The sequence below is a fragment of the Balearica regulorum genome, chromosome 28, assembly GCF_011004875.1.
Source record: "Balearica regulorum gibbericeps isolate bBalReg1 chromosome 28, bBalReg1.pri, whole genome shotgun sequence".
In the NCBI taxonomy this organism is placed as follows: Eukaryota; Metazoa; Chordata; class Aves; order Gruiformes; family Gruidae; genus Balearica; species Balearica regulorum.
In genome coordinates, this window is record NC_046211.1 from 2,329,446 (window position 1) to 2,344,166 (window position 14,721).

Sequence of the window (14,721 nt, forward strand, 5' to 3'; positions counted from 1 at the left end):
GGCCCATACTGGTCCATCTCTTGTCCCATCACTGGCCTGTACCGGTCCGGGCCCCCCCCCAGCACCCCCAGCACTGTGGTTCCCCGGTCCCACGGGTGCCACGCGCCCATCCCTCCGGTACCCCCCCCGTTCCCCGGGACGCGGCCGCAGGCAGCCCCGGCTCGCACCGCACCGCAGCCCCTTTATTCGGCCCCCCCCGGCCTCGGGCACAGGGACAGGGACAGTCCTGGGGGCCCCTCCGCACGCGCGCGCGTGTGTGTGTGTGTGTGTGTGCGCGCCCCCCACCCCCGGGGTCCCTCGTCCCCGCGGTCCCTCAGCGGTCCTCCCTGCGCAGCGGCGGGGACGGCGGGTAGTGGCGGGCGGGCGGCACGTCGTAGTGGCTGGGGATGTGGCTGTTCTTGGGGGAGTCGTAATGGCTTGGGGGGACCGTGGGGACGTCACCTTCCGCCCCCCCGGGGCAACTCTCTGCGGGGACAAGAGGAGGCTGCGAGGGGCTCTGTGTGTGTGTGTCCCCCCCGTCACCGGGGATGTGTGTCCCCCCCTCCAGGGGAACCCCCCCCACAATCCGTACCCTCCTGTGATGGCTCCTCCAGGAGCCCGATCTCGGCGTAGGACATCTCCCGCCGGACGGGGGACTTCATCTCCATGTAGCTGCCCTCGGGGGCCTTGGCGGTGGGGGGGGGCAGGTCCTTGATGGTGGCGTAGGGGTTCTCGCTGGCCACGGAGCTGGCGCTGGCATCCAGCCGCTCCGGGGGGTGGGCTGGGGGGTCCCCAGGGCAGGAGCACAGGGGAGAGGGAGCGGCCGCATCCTGCTGTGTCCCAGGCACAGCCCAACCCCAGCCCTTCCCCAGCCCCGTCCTTTCCCTGTCCCACCCCATTCCTGTCTCTTCCTCATCCCATCCCCGTTCTTTTCCCATCCCCATCCCCACCCCATTCCAGCCCTGTCCCTTTCCCATCCCCATCCCATCCCCATCCCCATCTCCATCCCATCCCATCCCCATCCCATCCCCATCCCATCCCATCCCCATCCCATCCCATCCCATCCCCATCCCATTCCCATCCCATCCCATCCCATCCCATCCCCATCCCATCCCATCCCATCCCCATCCCATTCCCATCCCATCCCATTCCCATCCCATCCCATCCCATCCCATCCCCATCCCATCCCATCCCATCCCATCCCCATCCCATCCCCATCCCATCCCATCCCAATCCCCATCCCCATCCCATCCCATCCCATCCCATCCCCATCCCATTCCCATCCCACCCCCATCCCATCCCATCCCCATCCCATTCCCATCCCATCCCATCCCATCCCATCCCCATCCCATCCCATCCCATCCCCATCCCATCCCATCCCCATCCCATCCCATCCCATCCCATCCCCATCCCCATCCCATCCCATCCCCATCCCATCCCATCCCATCCCATCCCCATCCCATTCCCATCCCATCCCCATCCCCATTCCCATCCCATCCCATCCCATCCCCATCCCCATCTCCATCCCATCCCCATCCCATCCCCATCTCCATCCCATCCCCATCCCCATCCCCATCCCATCCCATCCCATCCCCATCCCCATCCCATCCCATCCCATCCCATCCCCATCCCATCCCCATCCCCATCCCATCCCATCCCCATCCCATCCCCATCCCATCCCATCCCATCCCCACCCCGCTCCCCTCCCTGTCCCACCCCGTACCTTTCCCCTCGTACTTCCCCAGGCCCCAGGTGTAGCTGTAGCTGTAGCTCCGGTCCAGCTGCCCCCCTGTAAGGGGGCAAGTTTGGGGTCCCCCCGCTCCATCACCCCCCCCAACATGAAGATGCTCCACCCAACCCACCCAGCACCTTCCCGGGGCATCCTGAGCAGGGAGGGGACCCAGGTGCCCACCCCCTCCGGCCAAGGTCCCCGCTGGCTCCCCGGGAGCTGCCCCCCACCACCCCCCCGCCCCCCCTTACCCCTGGGGCCCGGGGCCGGTGCCCCGAGGTGCTTCCAGTCGGGGGGCAGCGTGGCGTTGCCTTCGGGGCCGTAGGGTCTCTCCACGCCAGGGAAGAGCTGAGTGCCGGACACCTGGAGCCCAAACAGGGGAAGGGTTGGCCACGAGGCTCCCGGCAGCAGTGCCGTGCCGTGCCGTGGCCCATGCAACACCACGGTGCATCATGCAACACCCTGGTGCACCGTGCAACGCCGTGCTGCACCATGTAACGCCGTGCTGCGCCGTGCTGTACCATGCAATGCCACAGTGCAACACCACAGTGGACCGTGCCGCACCGTGCTCCACCATGCAACACCATGCCGCACCATGCAACGCCCTGGTGCACCGTGCAACGCCGTGCTGCACCATGTAATGCCACCGTGGACCACGCAACACTCTGCTCCACCACGCAACACCGTTGCGCACGGTACAACACCGTGTAACACCCTGGTGCAGCATGCAACACCCATCCCCATCCCCATCCCATCCCCATCCCATCCCATCCCCATCTCCATCCCATCCCCATCCTATCCCATCCCCATCCCCATCCCCATCCCATCCCATCCCATCCCATCCCCATCCCCATCCCCATCCCCATCCCATCTCCATCCCATCCCCATCCTATCCCATCCCCATCCCCATCCCCATCTCTATCCCATCCCCATCCCCATCCCATCCCCATCCCATCCCATCCCCATCCCATCCCATCCCCATCCCCATCCCCATCCCCATCCCATCCCATCCCATCCCATCCCATCCCCATCCCATCCCATCCCATCCCATCCTATCCCCATCCCATCCCATCCCCATCCCATCTCCATCCCATCCCCATCCCCATCCCCATCCCATCCCCATCCCATCCGCATTCCATTCCATCCCATCCCCATCCCCATCCCATCCCATCCCATCCCATCCATCCCATCCCATCCCATCCCCATCCCATCCCCATCCCATCCCATCCCCATCCCATCCCTATCCCCATCCCCATCCCATCCCATCCCATCCCATCCCATCCCATCCCCATCCCATCCCCATCCCATCCCATCCCCATCCCATCCCATCCCCATCCCCATCCCATCCCATCCCATCCCCATCCCATCCCCATCCCCATCCCCATCCCATCCCCATCCCCATCCCATCCCTATCCCATCCCATCCCATCCCCATCCCATCCCTATCCCATCCCCATCCCATCCCCATCCCATCCCCATCCCATCCCATCCCCATCCCATCCCATCCCCACACAACACCGTGCTCCACCACGCGACGCCGCGCCGTGCCGTACCTTGAGGGAGCTGGCTCTGTCCTGGACACCGGGCCCGGGGGCCGGCAGCGTGCACTGGGACAGCGTGTGGTAGCTGGGGTTGGAGTAGTAGTGCGCGTGGCTCGGTGGCACGTCTGGGGGGGACAGGCATTAGCCCGGTGCAGCGGGGCCACTGGGGCTGGGGGGTCCCCCACCGGCGGGCTCACCAGGCACCATGTAGTCGGAGGTGTCCGTCTGTGCCGCCGTGTAGGCCACGGCCAGGTGCCGGCTCTCCTTCCCCTTCTGCCGGTGACGGTAACACAGGGCCACGGCCACCACGGCCACCAGCAAGGCCACCAGGGCCACCAGGCTGAGCACCACCCCCAGGGAGCTGTAGGCTGCCGGGGGGGCCGGCACGATGGTGTAGGGCTGCTCGGGGGTCCCTGGGGGGGGGGGGGGTAGGGTCCTTAGGGGGGCGGGCAGGGACCCCGGTGGGCCCCCGCACCCCCCCGCACCCCGTTCTGCGCCCACTCACCGGCCTCGCAGTGGGGCCCGATCCTGCCCGGGGCGCAGGGGCACGTCCCGCTGGCGGGGTGGCAGGTGGCGTTGTGGGGGCAGCGGCAGAGCTGGGCACACCGCGGCCCGAAGGTCCCGGGGGGGCAGGCTGGGGGCACAGGGCGTGGGGCAGCCAGGGCCATACTGCCCGGCACGGTATGGCTCCACAGGGGGAACATATAGCTCCATACTGCCCGGCACGGTATGGCTCCACAGGGGGAACATATAGCTCCATACTGCCCGGCACGGTATGGCTCCACAGGGGGAACATATAGATCCATACTGCCCAGCACGGTGTGGCTCCATACGGGGCCCACACAGCTCCATACTGCCCGGGACTGTATAGCTCCATACCAGGATCATATAGCTCCATACTGCCTGGGACCGTATCACTTCCTACTGGGACCATATCGCTCCCATACTGGGATCATACAGACCCATAGTGTCCAGGACTGTATAGCCCCATACTGGGACCATATAGGCCTATACTGGGACGCTATAGCTCTATACTGGGACGCTATAGCTCTATAGTGGGACCATATAGCTCCATACTGGGACCATATAGCCCCGTACCAAGTCCATACAGTTCCATACCGGGCCATATATGTCCCGACTGCCCAGGGTGGCGTGGGGCAGGGGTACCCGTCTGGCCCGGGCAGTTCTCTCTCTTGCCCCCCCCTCGGAACCCCCAGGCTGGATCTGGGGGGGGTGCAGACCCCCCCCTTGGGGCGACGGGGGGGAGGTGTCGGTGCCCGGCCGTACCTTCTCCGCAGAGCGTCCCCGTCCAGCCGGCCGGGCAGCGGCAGGTCCCCTCGGCGGGGTGGCACGTCCCCCCGTGCTGGCACAGGCAGGGCTGGGCGCAGGCAGCCCCCCAGAAACCGGGGGCGCAGGCTGGAGGCGGAGGATGGGGGTGATGGTGTGTGTGTGTGTGATGGACGGGCTCAGCCCCGCTCCCCACTGCCCCCCCCCAGCCCCCCCCCCCCGGCCCCCCACTCACGCTGGGAGCAGCGGGGACCCCCCCAGCCCGGGGCGCAGAGGCAGGAGCCGTTGGCGGGGTGGCAGGAGGAGCCGTTGGCGCAGGAGCAGCTCAGCGAGCAGCGCTTGCCGTAGCGGCCGGGCGGGCAGGCTGGGGTGAGACGAGTGTGTCCGGTCTCAGCCCCGGAGGTGGGTTGGGAACAACCGGCAATTGCGGGGTGGTTTGGGGTTTGGTTTGGTGGGTTTTTTTTTGGGGGGGAGGGGGGGGAACCACACACGACTCACGGCGCTGGCAGGTGGGGCCACGGTACCCCGGGGCGCAGGTGCAGGATCCGTCCTGGGGCGAGCAGGAGGCCCCGTTGCGGCAGGAGCAGGGCGTGCGGCAGCCCCGGCCCCAGAAATCGGGGGGACAGCCCTGCTTGCACTGCGGCCCTGCGAGGAGGAGGAGGAGGAGGAGGAGGAGGAGCGATGAAGGACGAGGGCTGGGGTGGCAGTGGGGTGTCATTGTTGTGTCCCCCCCCCACCCTGATCCGCCCCCCTCACCTGTCCAGCCGGGCAGGCAGACGCACTCTCCCGTCACCGCGTCGCAGCCGTCGGCGTGGGCGCAGTCGCACCGCTGCCTGCAGCCCCCCCCGAACGTCCCGTTCTGGGGTACAGAGCAGGTTGAGAAGGGGGGGGGGGGGTGTGTGTTGGGGGGGTGTCACCCCCGGGGACGGTGGCACCAAACCCCGGTGCAGGCAGCGGGCAGGACTCACCGGGCAGGGCTGCAGGCAGCGGGGGCCCTGCCAGCCCGGTGGGCAGCTGCAGGTTCCGCTTTGGGGGTCGCAGGCAGCCCCCTGCCCGCAGTCGCAGCTCCGGTTGCAGCCGGGACCCCAAGTCCCGGAGGGACACGGCACCGAGCAGTCGGGTCCGTGCCAGCCTGCGGGACGAGGGGACAGCGGGGTGGGCACGGGGATGGGGGGGGGACCCCCACCGCCACACACACCCCCCCCCCCACCCACCCCGGTGGTCACCCACCTTCCTTGCAGAGGCAGGAGCCGTCGAGGGGGGAGCAGGCGAGGGCGTGCTGGCAGGAGCAGCGCCCCGAGCAGTTGGTCCCGAAGGTGTCGGGGGGACACAGGGAGGAGCAGTGCTCGTCCTGGGGGGGGGACACACACGACACACAACACACATGAAGACTTTGGGACAGCTGGGACCCCCCACCCAGGGTGAGGGAAAGGACCCAGGAGTCTGGGGACACCCACAGCCTGCACCCCCCCATCCCTTCTCTTGGCATCCTGGTGCTGGAGGGAGAGTGGGGGACCCCAAAACCCCACCCTCCCATGAGGACCCCAAGTTGCCCCCCCCCGAGATGCTCACACCCCCATTCCCCCCCCCTCCAAGCGATGCCCAGACCCCGAAACTGCCCCCAGAGATAACAAGAGCCCCAACCCATCCCTAAGGATGACCAGACCCCTCTGTTTCCCCCAGAACCCCCCAAACCCCCACTGTCCCCCCCCCCCCCCCAGACCCTCATTCTTCCCCTAGGGCTGCCCAGACCCCCCCCCCTCCACGCTCCCCGTGCTGCCCCAGGCCCCCCCAGCCCCCCCAACCCCCTCCGTGCCCCCGTACCGTGTAGCCGGGGGGGCAGCGGCAGTGGCCGGTGGTCCCGTCGCAGCCCCCCCCGTGGAGGCAGAGGCAGGTCTGCAGGCAGCCGGCCCCGAAAGAACCGGGGGGGCAACTCTCGTTGCAGAAGAGCCCAGTCCAGCCGGGGTGACAGACGCACTCCCCGAGCAACGGGTGGCAGCTGGGGGGGGGGGGGGGGGGAACCCCGCTTCAGCACCCCCAGTGCTCCCAGTATGGAGGAGTACTGGAAAAGGGCTTTGCAAATGGGGGGGGGGCACAAAGCACTTGGGGGAGGGGGGGGGGGGATTAACCCCTTGCTGGCCGCTCAGCACCCCGGCTTGCTCGGGGAGGATGCTGGGGGACGCGAGAGCGCTGGGGGGAACCGGGGTGGGACGGGGTGTGTGGGGGGGGGGGTCCTACCTCTGGCTGTGCTGGGGGTGGCAGAGGCAGCGGCTCTGGCAGTGGAGGCCGTAGAGGCCGGGCAGGCACTGGCGCTCCTCGCAGCGGCTGCCCTGGAAGCCGGCCTCGCACAGGCAGCCCCCGTCCACGTGGAAGCACTGGCCGCCGTTGGCACAGTCGCAGCTCTCCTGGCAGTCCTGCCCGTACCGCCCCACCGGGCACCTCTCCCGGCACCTGGGGGGGGGATGACAATGGGGAGGGGGGTGACACGACCCCACCAGGAGCTGGGGTGGCTCCCGGACCCTCCCTGCATCAAGCTGAGGCCGTCCAGCTCATTGCATGCCAGGCTGGGGGACCAGAGACCTGGGTGACCCCGTCCCCTTGGGCCTCATCCCCGTGTACCCCCAGCCATCCCTTGTACCCCCCCTGTGCACGCCCATCTGCCCCTGTCCCCACGTACCCCCAGCCCAAAGTGCCCTGTTCCCCCGTGTCACATCCCCCTGTCCCCCCCATCCCCGGCACCCCCCGTGCCCCTGTCCCCCCCCCTTACTGGTCTCCAGTGAAGCCGGGGGCACACTGACACTGGCCCCCCTGGGGGTCACAGTGGCCCCCGTTGTGGCAGCGACACTCGCCCTGGCAGCCGGAGCCGAAGCGCCCGGGGGGACACGGCACGGAGCAGATCTCCCCCTGCGAAAGGGCGTCAGGGTTGGCAGGGGAAACTGAGGCAGGCACCGCATTTGGCCGGGGGGGGGGGGTGTGGGGGGGGTGTCGCAGCCCACCTACCATCCATCCGTGGGGGCAGATGCAGGTGCTGGTGCCGGGGGGGTGGCAGATGCCCCCGTTCTGGCAGGGACAGGGGCTGCTGCAGGGTGTCCCCTCGGGGCAGGGCACCTCACAGCTGTGGGGGGGGGGGCGGCGAGGGGTGAGCGGGACCCCCACCCGAGGGGTGCCGGGGCGGGGGGGTGGGGGGTGTGCAGAGTCACTCACAGGGGTCCGGCCAGCCCCGGGGGGCAGAGACAGGCGCCGGTGGAGGCGTTGCAGGGGGCCCGGTGGTGGCAGGGGCAGGGCAGGCGGCAGTCCTGGCCGTAGGTGCTGGCCGGGCACGGCTGGCGGCACAGCGGGTCGGCGAAGCCGGGGGGGCAGGAGCAGGCCCCGCTCAGGGGGTCGCAGGGGGCCCCGTGGTGGCAGTTGCAGCGATGCACGCAGCCCGGCCCCCACGACTGCTCGTCACACTCTGCACGGGGCAGACCACCGGTACCTCCCTGTCCCATCCCATCCCATCCCATCCCATCCCATCCCATCCCATCCCCATCCCCATCCCATCCCCATCCCCATCCCATCCCATCCCATCCCCATCCCATCCCCATCCCCATCCCATCCCATCCCCATCCCCATCCCCATCCCATCCCCATCCCCATCCCATCCCATCCCCATCCCATCCCCATCCCCATCCTCATCCCATCCCATCCCATCCCCATCCCATCCCCATCCCCATCCCCATCCCCATCCCATCCCATCCCATCCCATCCCATCCCAATCCCCATCCCCATCCCCATCCCCATCCCATCCCCATCCCATCCCATCCCATCCCCATTCCCATCCCATCCCCATCCCATCCCCATTCCCATCCCATTCCCATCCCATCCCCATCCCATCCCCATCCCCATCCCCATCCCCATCCCATCCCCATCCCATCCCATCCCCATCCCATCCCATCCCCATCCCCATCCCCATCCCATCCCATCCCCATCCCCATCCCTCCCCATCCCCATCCCATCCCATCCCATCCCCATCCCATCCCCATCCCCATCCCATCCCATCCCCATCCCATCCCATCCCCATCCCCATCCCCATCCCCATCCCCATCCCATCCCATCCCATCCCATCCCCATCCCATCCCATCCCCATCCCCATCCCATCCCCATCCCATCCCATCCCATCCCCATCCCCATCCCATCCCCATCCCATCCCATCCCCAGCCCATCCCATCCCATCCCATCCCCATCCCATCCCATCCCATCCCATCCCATCCCCATCCCATCCCCATCCCATCCCATCCCATCCCCATCCCCATCCCCATCCCCATCCCATCCCCATCCCATCCCATCCCATCCCATCCCCATCCCATCCCATCCCCATCCCCATTATCCCCCCAGCCCTCCAGGGACCCCCCTCCCCACCCTTCCCCCCCCCCAGCTGGGGGTCCCCAGCCCCGTGCCCCCCCCCCAGCCCCCCGTCGCCGCCCCTCACCGCTGGAGCAGTCCGCGCCCCGCCAGCCCGGCTCGCACTGGCAGAGGTCGGGGGCCACGCACCGGCCGTGGACGCACTCGTGGGTGCAGCGCGCTGCGGGGACACCCCGGGGGGTGCAGCTGAGCCAGGACCCGGCCCCCGGGGCCACCCCGCGTCCCCCCCCACCCCACTCACGGACGCAGACGTCCCGGCTCTCGTAGTAGCCCAAGCAGCACTGGTAACGCCTCCGGTAGTCGGTGCGAACCGCCTGCCGGTACTCGGTGCGGTACACGATCCTGCACCCCACACCAGCACCGTCAGGATGGGGGTGGCCCCGCTCCAGCCCCCCCCCCCCCCCCCCCCCCGCCCCCAGCTTTGGGGACACCCCGCAGTCCCACCTCTGCTGCAGACAGGGCTGGGGGGGGCTCAGCGCCCCGGGACAGGGCTCGGCGGAGGACACGACGTGGGGTTTGGTGTAGGACTCCTTCACCGCTGCCGTGAAGCTGTCGGGGGAGAGGACGCGGGGTGACGGCAGGTCCGGGGCGGAGGGGGGGGTGTCCCACTGCCGTCACCCTCCCCGGTCCCCCCAGTCCTACCTCTCCCAGTAGCTACAGACGTTGGGGTCGCTGGGGCGGAGGGCGGCCAGGAGACAGACGTACGTCGCCAGCGCCGCGGCCCGCAGCACCATCCTGCACGGGGAGACGACGGCTTCGCCCTTCTTCGCCTCGCCGCGTTCCCGCTCCCCACCCACCGCCCCCGGCCCCCGGCTTCCACGCAGGATCCGTCCTCCCCGCGGGGCTGACTCTGCATTCCTTCGTGCGCAGGAACAGCCCCAACCCCGGCCCCCGCTGCTCCCCCCGCCCCGGCCCCGCTCCCAGCAACGGCCCGTGCCAAGGGGAAACTGAGGCACGGTGGCCCCACGCAGCGCTCTCTCCGCATCCCGAAACGCCCCGGGGTTTCATCCTGGCGTCACCGCGACCTGTCCCGCTGCACCCCAACCCGGTGCGGGATGCTGCCGATGACGGGGTGTATGGGAGGGTGCTACCCCGGGGTACCGGGACGGAATTCGGCCCCGCAGCTCCCGGCCCTGGCGCGGCGCCGCGTGGCCCCGTTTCAACCCGTTCTGTGTTTATTCCCAGTTGTCTTTCCTGGATCCGTCGGCTTCTTGCTCAACCCAGCGAGGGTCCGGCTTTGCCGAAGGCGGCTCCGGGATCGCCGCCAGCCTGGGGAGCAGGGGTGGGGGGCACACAGCAAGCCCCCCGAACCCACGGGGCCGTGTTTACTGGGACGTGGGTTTTACAGCTAAACCCCCGCGAGCCGGAGAAGGAAACAGAGGTTTCCTGGTCACCACAGCTGGATTTACGGCCGCTTCCGCGCCGCTCCGGCCATGGGACACCCCAAAGGTGTTGCCCCCGGTAGCCCCCCCCGAGTCCGTCCTCCCCCTCGTCAGGGTCCGTGCCGCGGTTTGGGGCTAAATAAGGGGGTGGGGGGGAAGGAGCGAACCCCCTCCTCCTGCCGGAGTGTCCGGTCTTTGGTGGAAAAAACGTTTAGCGGGAACGTTTCCCCCCGTTTCCCTTTGGCTCCCGGCGGTGAGGAATTAATTGCTCATCCACAGGCAAAATTCCTTCCCATGGACCCTCCCAGGGGTGGGGGGGCAGAGCCAAGGGGACCCCCCACCCCCCCCAGCCCTCCCCGTGGCCCCGCTGCCGGCCCCATCCCCTGCTCCAGCAGTGTGGGGGGGGTCGGGGGGTCCCGGCGCTGATGTGAACAACAGGAACCGCTGGGAGATGCTGGCCGGAAAAGCGAGGAGTCATCAAAACACGCCGGCGGGCCCCATCTGCTCCTGGCTGGGGGGCCCAGCCGCAGGGAACGGCCCCCCCCCCAAAGTTGCCATAGTGGCAAGAGACACCCAACCCCCCCCACCCCACCCCACCCCACCCACGAGCCCCCGAGCACCCCCCGGGCAGGATGGGGAGCATCCCCCCGCCGGTGACAAGGCACAGAATGGGACGGGGGTGGCTGTGGTGAGGGCAGGGGACCAGGGGACCGTGGGGGACACGGTGCTGGGGCCCCCCCCCCCCCCGGCCTCCGAGTCACTATCTCTGCCCCGACGCTTCCTCCGCCGCAGGCCGAGGGCTGACGCGTTTCCTCCGGGGGCTGCGAACCCGCAGGGATGGGGCTGGGGGGGGGGGGGGGGGCAAGGGCGAAGGTCAAGGTCAGGGTCAGCAATGGGGTCACCGCAGCGTGTCGCAGCACCGTCCCACACACCCCGTTCCCCCCGCCACCGTCCCCCCGCCACCATCCCCTCGCCTCGGCCGCGGGAACTCACGACGTCCCCAAGCCCCCGCCACGGCGCTGGGGACCGTCCCCTCCGGCAGCCCCCCGGCACGGCATGGCACAAACACACCCCTCCCCCCCCCCAAACCCACCCCCCGGGACTCGGGGTGCCCCGGGATGGGGACGGTGGCACCCACCTGGCCGGGGGCCGCGGCGGCGGGCAGGGTCGGGGTGCGACGGCCACGCGTGGGGCTGGCCTGGCCCGTGGGCTCGGCCGGCTGGGACGGCGCAGCGCGGCCGTCGGAAGCGGAGGGAGGGCCGGAGCCGCTCTCAGGAAGTTTGGACGCAGAGACGACTACGGAAAAGGGAAAAAAATAAAAAAACTTAGGGTTTTTTCTTTCTTTTTTTTTTTTTTTTTTTTTTTTTTTCCCCCTTTTCTGGGCAGAAACCAGAGGGTTTTGGGACAACAACATCGCCGGGGCCGCCGGCGCTGGGTGGGGACGGGGTCCGTGGGGACGTCCCAGCGTGGCCCCTGGGCTGGGTGCTGGTGCTGGGGGGGTGTCCCCGTCCCCTCAGGGCTCTGTGGGGCCCCGTGACCCCCCCCCCCGGCAGCGGAGTCGGCCCTGCCCGTCCCACGGCCGGTGACGGCAGGACTCTGCGCGGGAGCGGATGGAGAGCATGGCGGTGCTGAGGACGGGGAGCTCTGTGCCCAACCCCCCTGGCTTCTCCTCCCCAGAGGTCCCCACCCGGTGCTGGCACCCATGGGTGCGGTCCTTGATCCGGGATGTCCCGCAGGGCTCGTGTGAGCGGACGGGACCCCCGGGCGAGGGGTTGCTGTGAGGGGCAGCGGGGACGGAGGGATCCTTCGGCTTAACAGCAGCATCTGGTGGCAGCGCCGAGCGGAGCCTGGGCCCCGTGCCCAGCATCCCGGGCAACATCATCCTGGCATCCCGGGCACGTCGTCCCTGCATCCCGGGCACACATTATCCCTGCATCCCAGGCACACATCATCCCTGCATCCCGGGCACATCGTCCCTGCACCCTGGGCACACATCGTCCCTGCATCCCAGGTACTCAACATCCCTGCATCCCAGAAACACCTTGTCCCTGCATCCTGACATCCCAGGCACACATCATCCCTGCAAACAGGGTACACATCATTCCTGCATCCCGACATCCCGGGTACACATGGTCCCTGCATCCCGACATCCCGGGATCATCATCCCCGCTTCCTGGTCACACGCCGTCCCTGCCTCTCGCCATCCAAGGCACACACCATCCCTGCGTCACGGGATCCCTGGCCATGCATCCCTACATCCCAGGCTCCTGGCCATGCATCATCCGTATCCCGGGATCCCTGGCCTTGCGTCACCCCTCTATCCTGGATCCTCAGCCATCCATCTCCCCTACATCCCTGGGATCCGGGGATACAGCACCTCTACATCCCAAGAGCCCCGGCCGTACGTCACACCTACTAACCTACACCCCCTGGCTCCTGCCCGTACATCCCACCTGCATCCCGGGATCCACGTGTGTGTCCCCCCATCCCGGGACTCCCGGCCAGCCCGCTCGGCACCACGTGCGTGTCCCCCCCCCCCCCCCATGCCCAGCTGCCCCCCGGTCCCAGCGAGCGCACGTACATTAGCCGGCCTCAACTGATGTCAAGGCGCCGTTAATTGCCTCTCCTCGTTACAGTAATAGCTCTAATCACTCATAACGATTTTCACGTCCCAAGGTGGCTCAGCTGCCCCCAGCCCACCCCGGGGCTCCATTAGGATCAAGCCCACCGGCAGTTGGGGGGGGGGGGGGGTCCGCTGCGGCCACCCCAAAACGACGCTTCCCGGAGCACCGAGGCCGTGGGGGCTGCGGGTGCAGGGGGGTCCCGGGCTGGGGACGCCGGGGCCAGGACAAGCCGGGGCCATTCGGAGCCGGGGATGTGGTGTGGAGGTGACCCCCCCCCCCCCTTCCCCCCCCCCCCCCCCCCTCCAGCCCCTGATGCTCTTACACGAGGTGTCCCCAGGGCAGCGGGGAAGGATTGCGTGGGGACCCTCCAGCACCACTTCAGCTGCGCCTCAGCACCGAGATGCCTCGGCAGCCCCCCCCCCACCCCCCCCGAGACCTCCCGGTGCTGGAGGGAATGGGGACCCCCAAGTGCACTTAGGGTCGGATGGGGGCTGTGCGGGGTCCGCTCAATGCTCAGCACCCCCCCACCCCCCCCCCAGGCCTGGACCAACAGCGCAGGGACGCAGCTGCATCCCCAGCCCCAACGTCCCCCAAACCACCGACCCCATCCTTGGGGAGAGGAACCCCAAAACACAGGGCTGGTCCCCCTTAGGGGCTTCTGGGGGATGATGTGGGACCCCCCCCCCCACCCAGGGAGAAGACCCAGCCCCACCGGGGGCCGAGTCGGCACCATGGGGGAGCAGGAGGGCGGCTCAGCGTGGGTGAGACCCCCCCGCCCTGTGCAGGATGCGACCCTGGACCACCAGCAGCTCTTTGCTGCTGCAAGAGGCAGAATCGGGCCCAGGACCCCCCAACCTTCATTAACCCTCGTTAGCGGGACCAGGCCGTGGTGCCGCTGGGGCGGGCAGCTATGCCAGGGCGCGGAGCCGTTAATTACCTCATTGCCAGAGTCCATTACCGCTCCCCCTGGAGCGGGTGAAATGGAGAAACTGCGGCAGGGGAGGGGGGGGAAATAAAATCAATCAGGGCTGAACCCTTCAGGGATAGGGGCTGGGGGGGGCCTTAACCCTTCCCTGACCATCCTAAGGGGGAAACTGAGGCACAACTGCCCCCAAGGGGGAAACTGAGGCACGGACGCCCCATGGGGGGAAACTGAGGCACAGCTGTGGGGAAGCCCACCCTGCTCGGGACAAGGCGGGGGTGGGGGGGGGGGGATGTCACCACCACACACGGTCCCTTTTGGGGCGTTGGTCTGCGGCAATCTGCGGCACGGGGCTGGAAAAGCTCAAGGTTGTAATCTTGTTCCTTCCTCAAATTAGATAAGAGGAAAAAAGGCCAATAAATCAGCGCGGGCAGCGATTAGAGAAACCCCAAGGAAGCAGGTGGGGGGCTCTGCCGGCCGGGCTGCACCCGAGCGGGGCCGGATCCTGCCCACGCTGGCTCCGCATGTACCGGGGTTGGACCCTCGGTAAAGATTTGGGGCCAGGAGCCCCAGGGCTGGATGCGGCCCCTCGGCTTGGACCTGTGGGGCGCTGGGGACGGCTCCGGTTTCCTCCGGCTCTCGTCTTGCCGCATCCAGCCCCGGCCACCCGGCACAGCCGTGCGCCGTGCCAGCCCCGAACCCCTCAGCACCCGCCACAGACCTCCGCCCCCCCCCGGCTGCTCCAGCCTTGCACCGTGCCTCAGTTTCCCCTGCAACCCCGCTTTCCTCCCGCTTATCTCGGGTCACGGTGGGTAACAAAGGAGCTGCCAGGGCCCTGCCTGCGCTGCCTAATTAGCC

At 68.6% G+C, this 14,721-nt stretch overlaps 1 protein-coding gene across 4 annotated transcripts; it reads right to left on the minus strand.

The window, feature by feature from the left end:
* Positions 1–158: 158 nt before the first annotated feature.
* PEAR1 (platelet endothelial aggregation receptor 1) lies at positions 159–11,609 on the minus strand. Of its 4 annotated transcripts, none has more exons than XM_075737217.1 (23): positions 11,456–11,609; positions 9,578–9,670; positions 9,380–9,484; positions 9,177–9,277; positions 9,003–9,095; positions 7,740–7,986; positions 7,536–7,650; positions 7,303–7,439; positions 6,774–6,986; positions 6,360–6,534; positions 5,766–5,886; positions 5,504–5,667; positions 5,292–5,394; positions 5,034–5,180; positions 4,771–4,899; positions 4,536–4,664; positions 3,754–3,882; positions 3,446–3,661; positions 3,261–3,373; positions 1,960–2,071; positions 1,703–1,768; positions 572–760; positions 159–465 (listed from the first exon to the last, which is right to left on the minus strand). In XM_075737217.1, exons 2-23 carry the CDS (start codon positions 9,667–9,669, stop codon positions 314–316), a joined length of 3,048 nt encoding a protein of 1,015 aa, XP_075593332.1. In that variant the 5' UTR covers position 9,670; positions 11,456–11,609; the 3' UTR covers positions 159–313. The 4 variants fall into 4 exon arrangements, 3 of the variants coding, with proteins under 3 accessions (XP_075593332.1, XP_075593329.1, XP_075593330.1); XR_012832670.1 differs by having other exon boundaries at positions 326–465; positions 3,754–3,917; positions 11,456–11,586; XM_075737214.1 differs by lacking the exon at positions 11,456–11,609 and having other exon boundaries at positions 9,578–9,731.
* Between the last annotated feature and the right edge of the window lie 3,112 nt (positions 11,610–14,721).

Excerpts from the sequence above, each read along its gene's own strand:
- PEAR1 (XM_075737217.1), bottom strand. The coding sequence starts at position 9,669 with ATGGTGCTGCGGGCCGCGGCGCTGGCGACGTACGTCTGTCTCCTGGCC. Across the intron at positions 9,096-9,176 it reads GAGCCGGGACGTCTGCGTCC|CGCGCTGCACCCACGAGTGC; the intron begins GTGAGTGGGGTG and ends GTGTCCCCGCAG. Across the intron at positions 3,374-3,445 it reads CTCCGACTACATGGTGCCTG|ACGTGCCACCGAGCCACGCG; the intron begins GTGAGCCCGCCG and ends TGTCCCCCCCAG.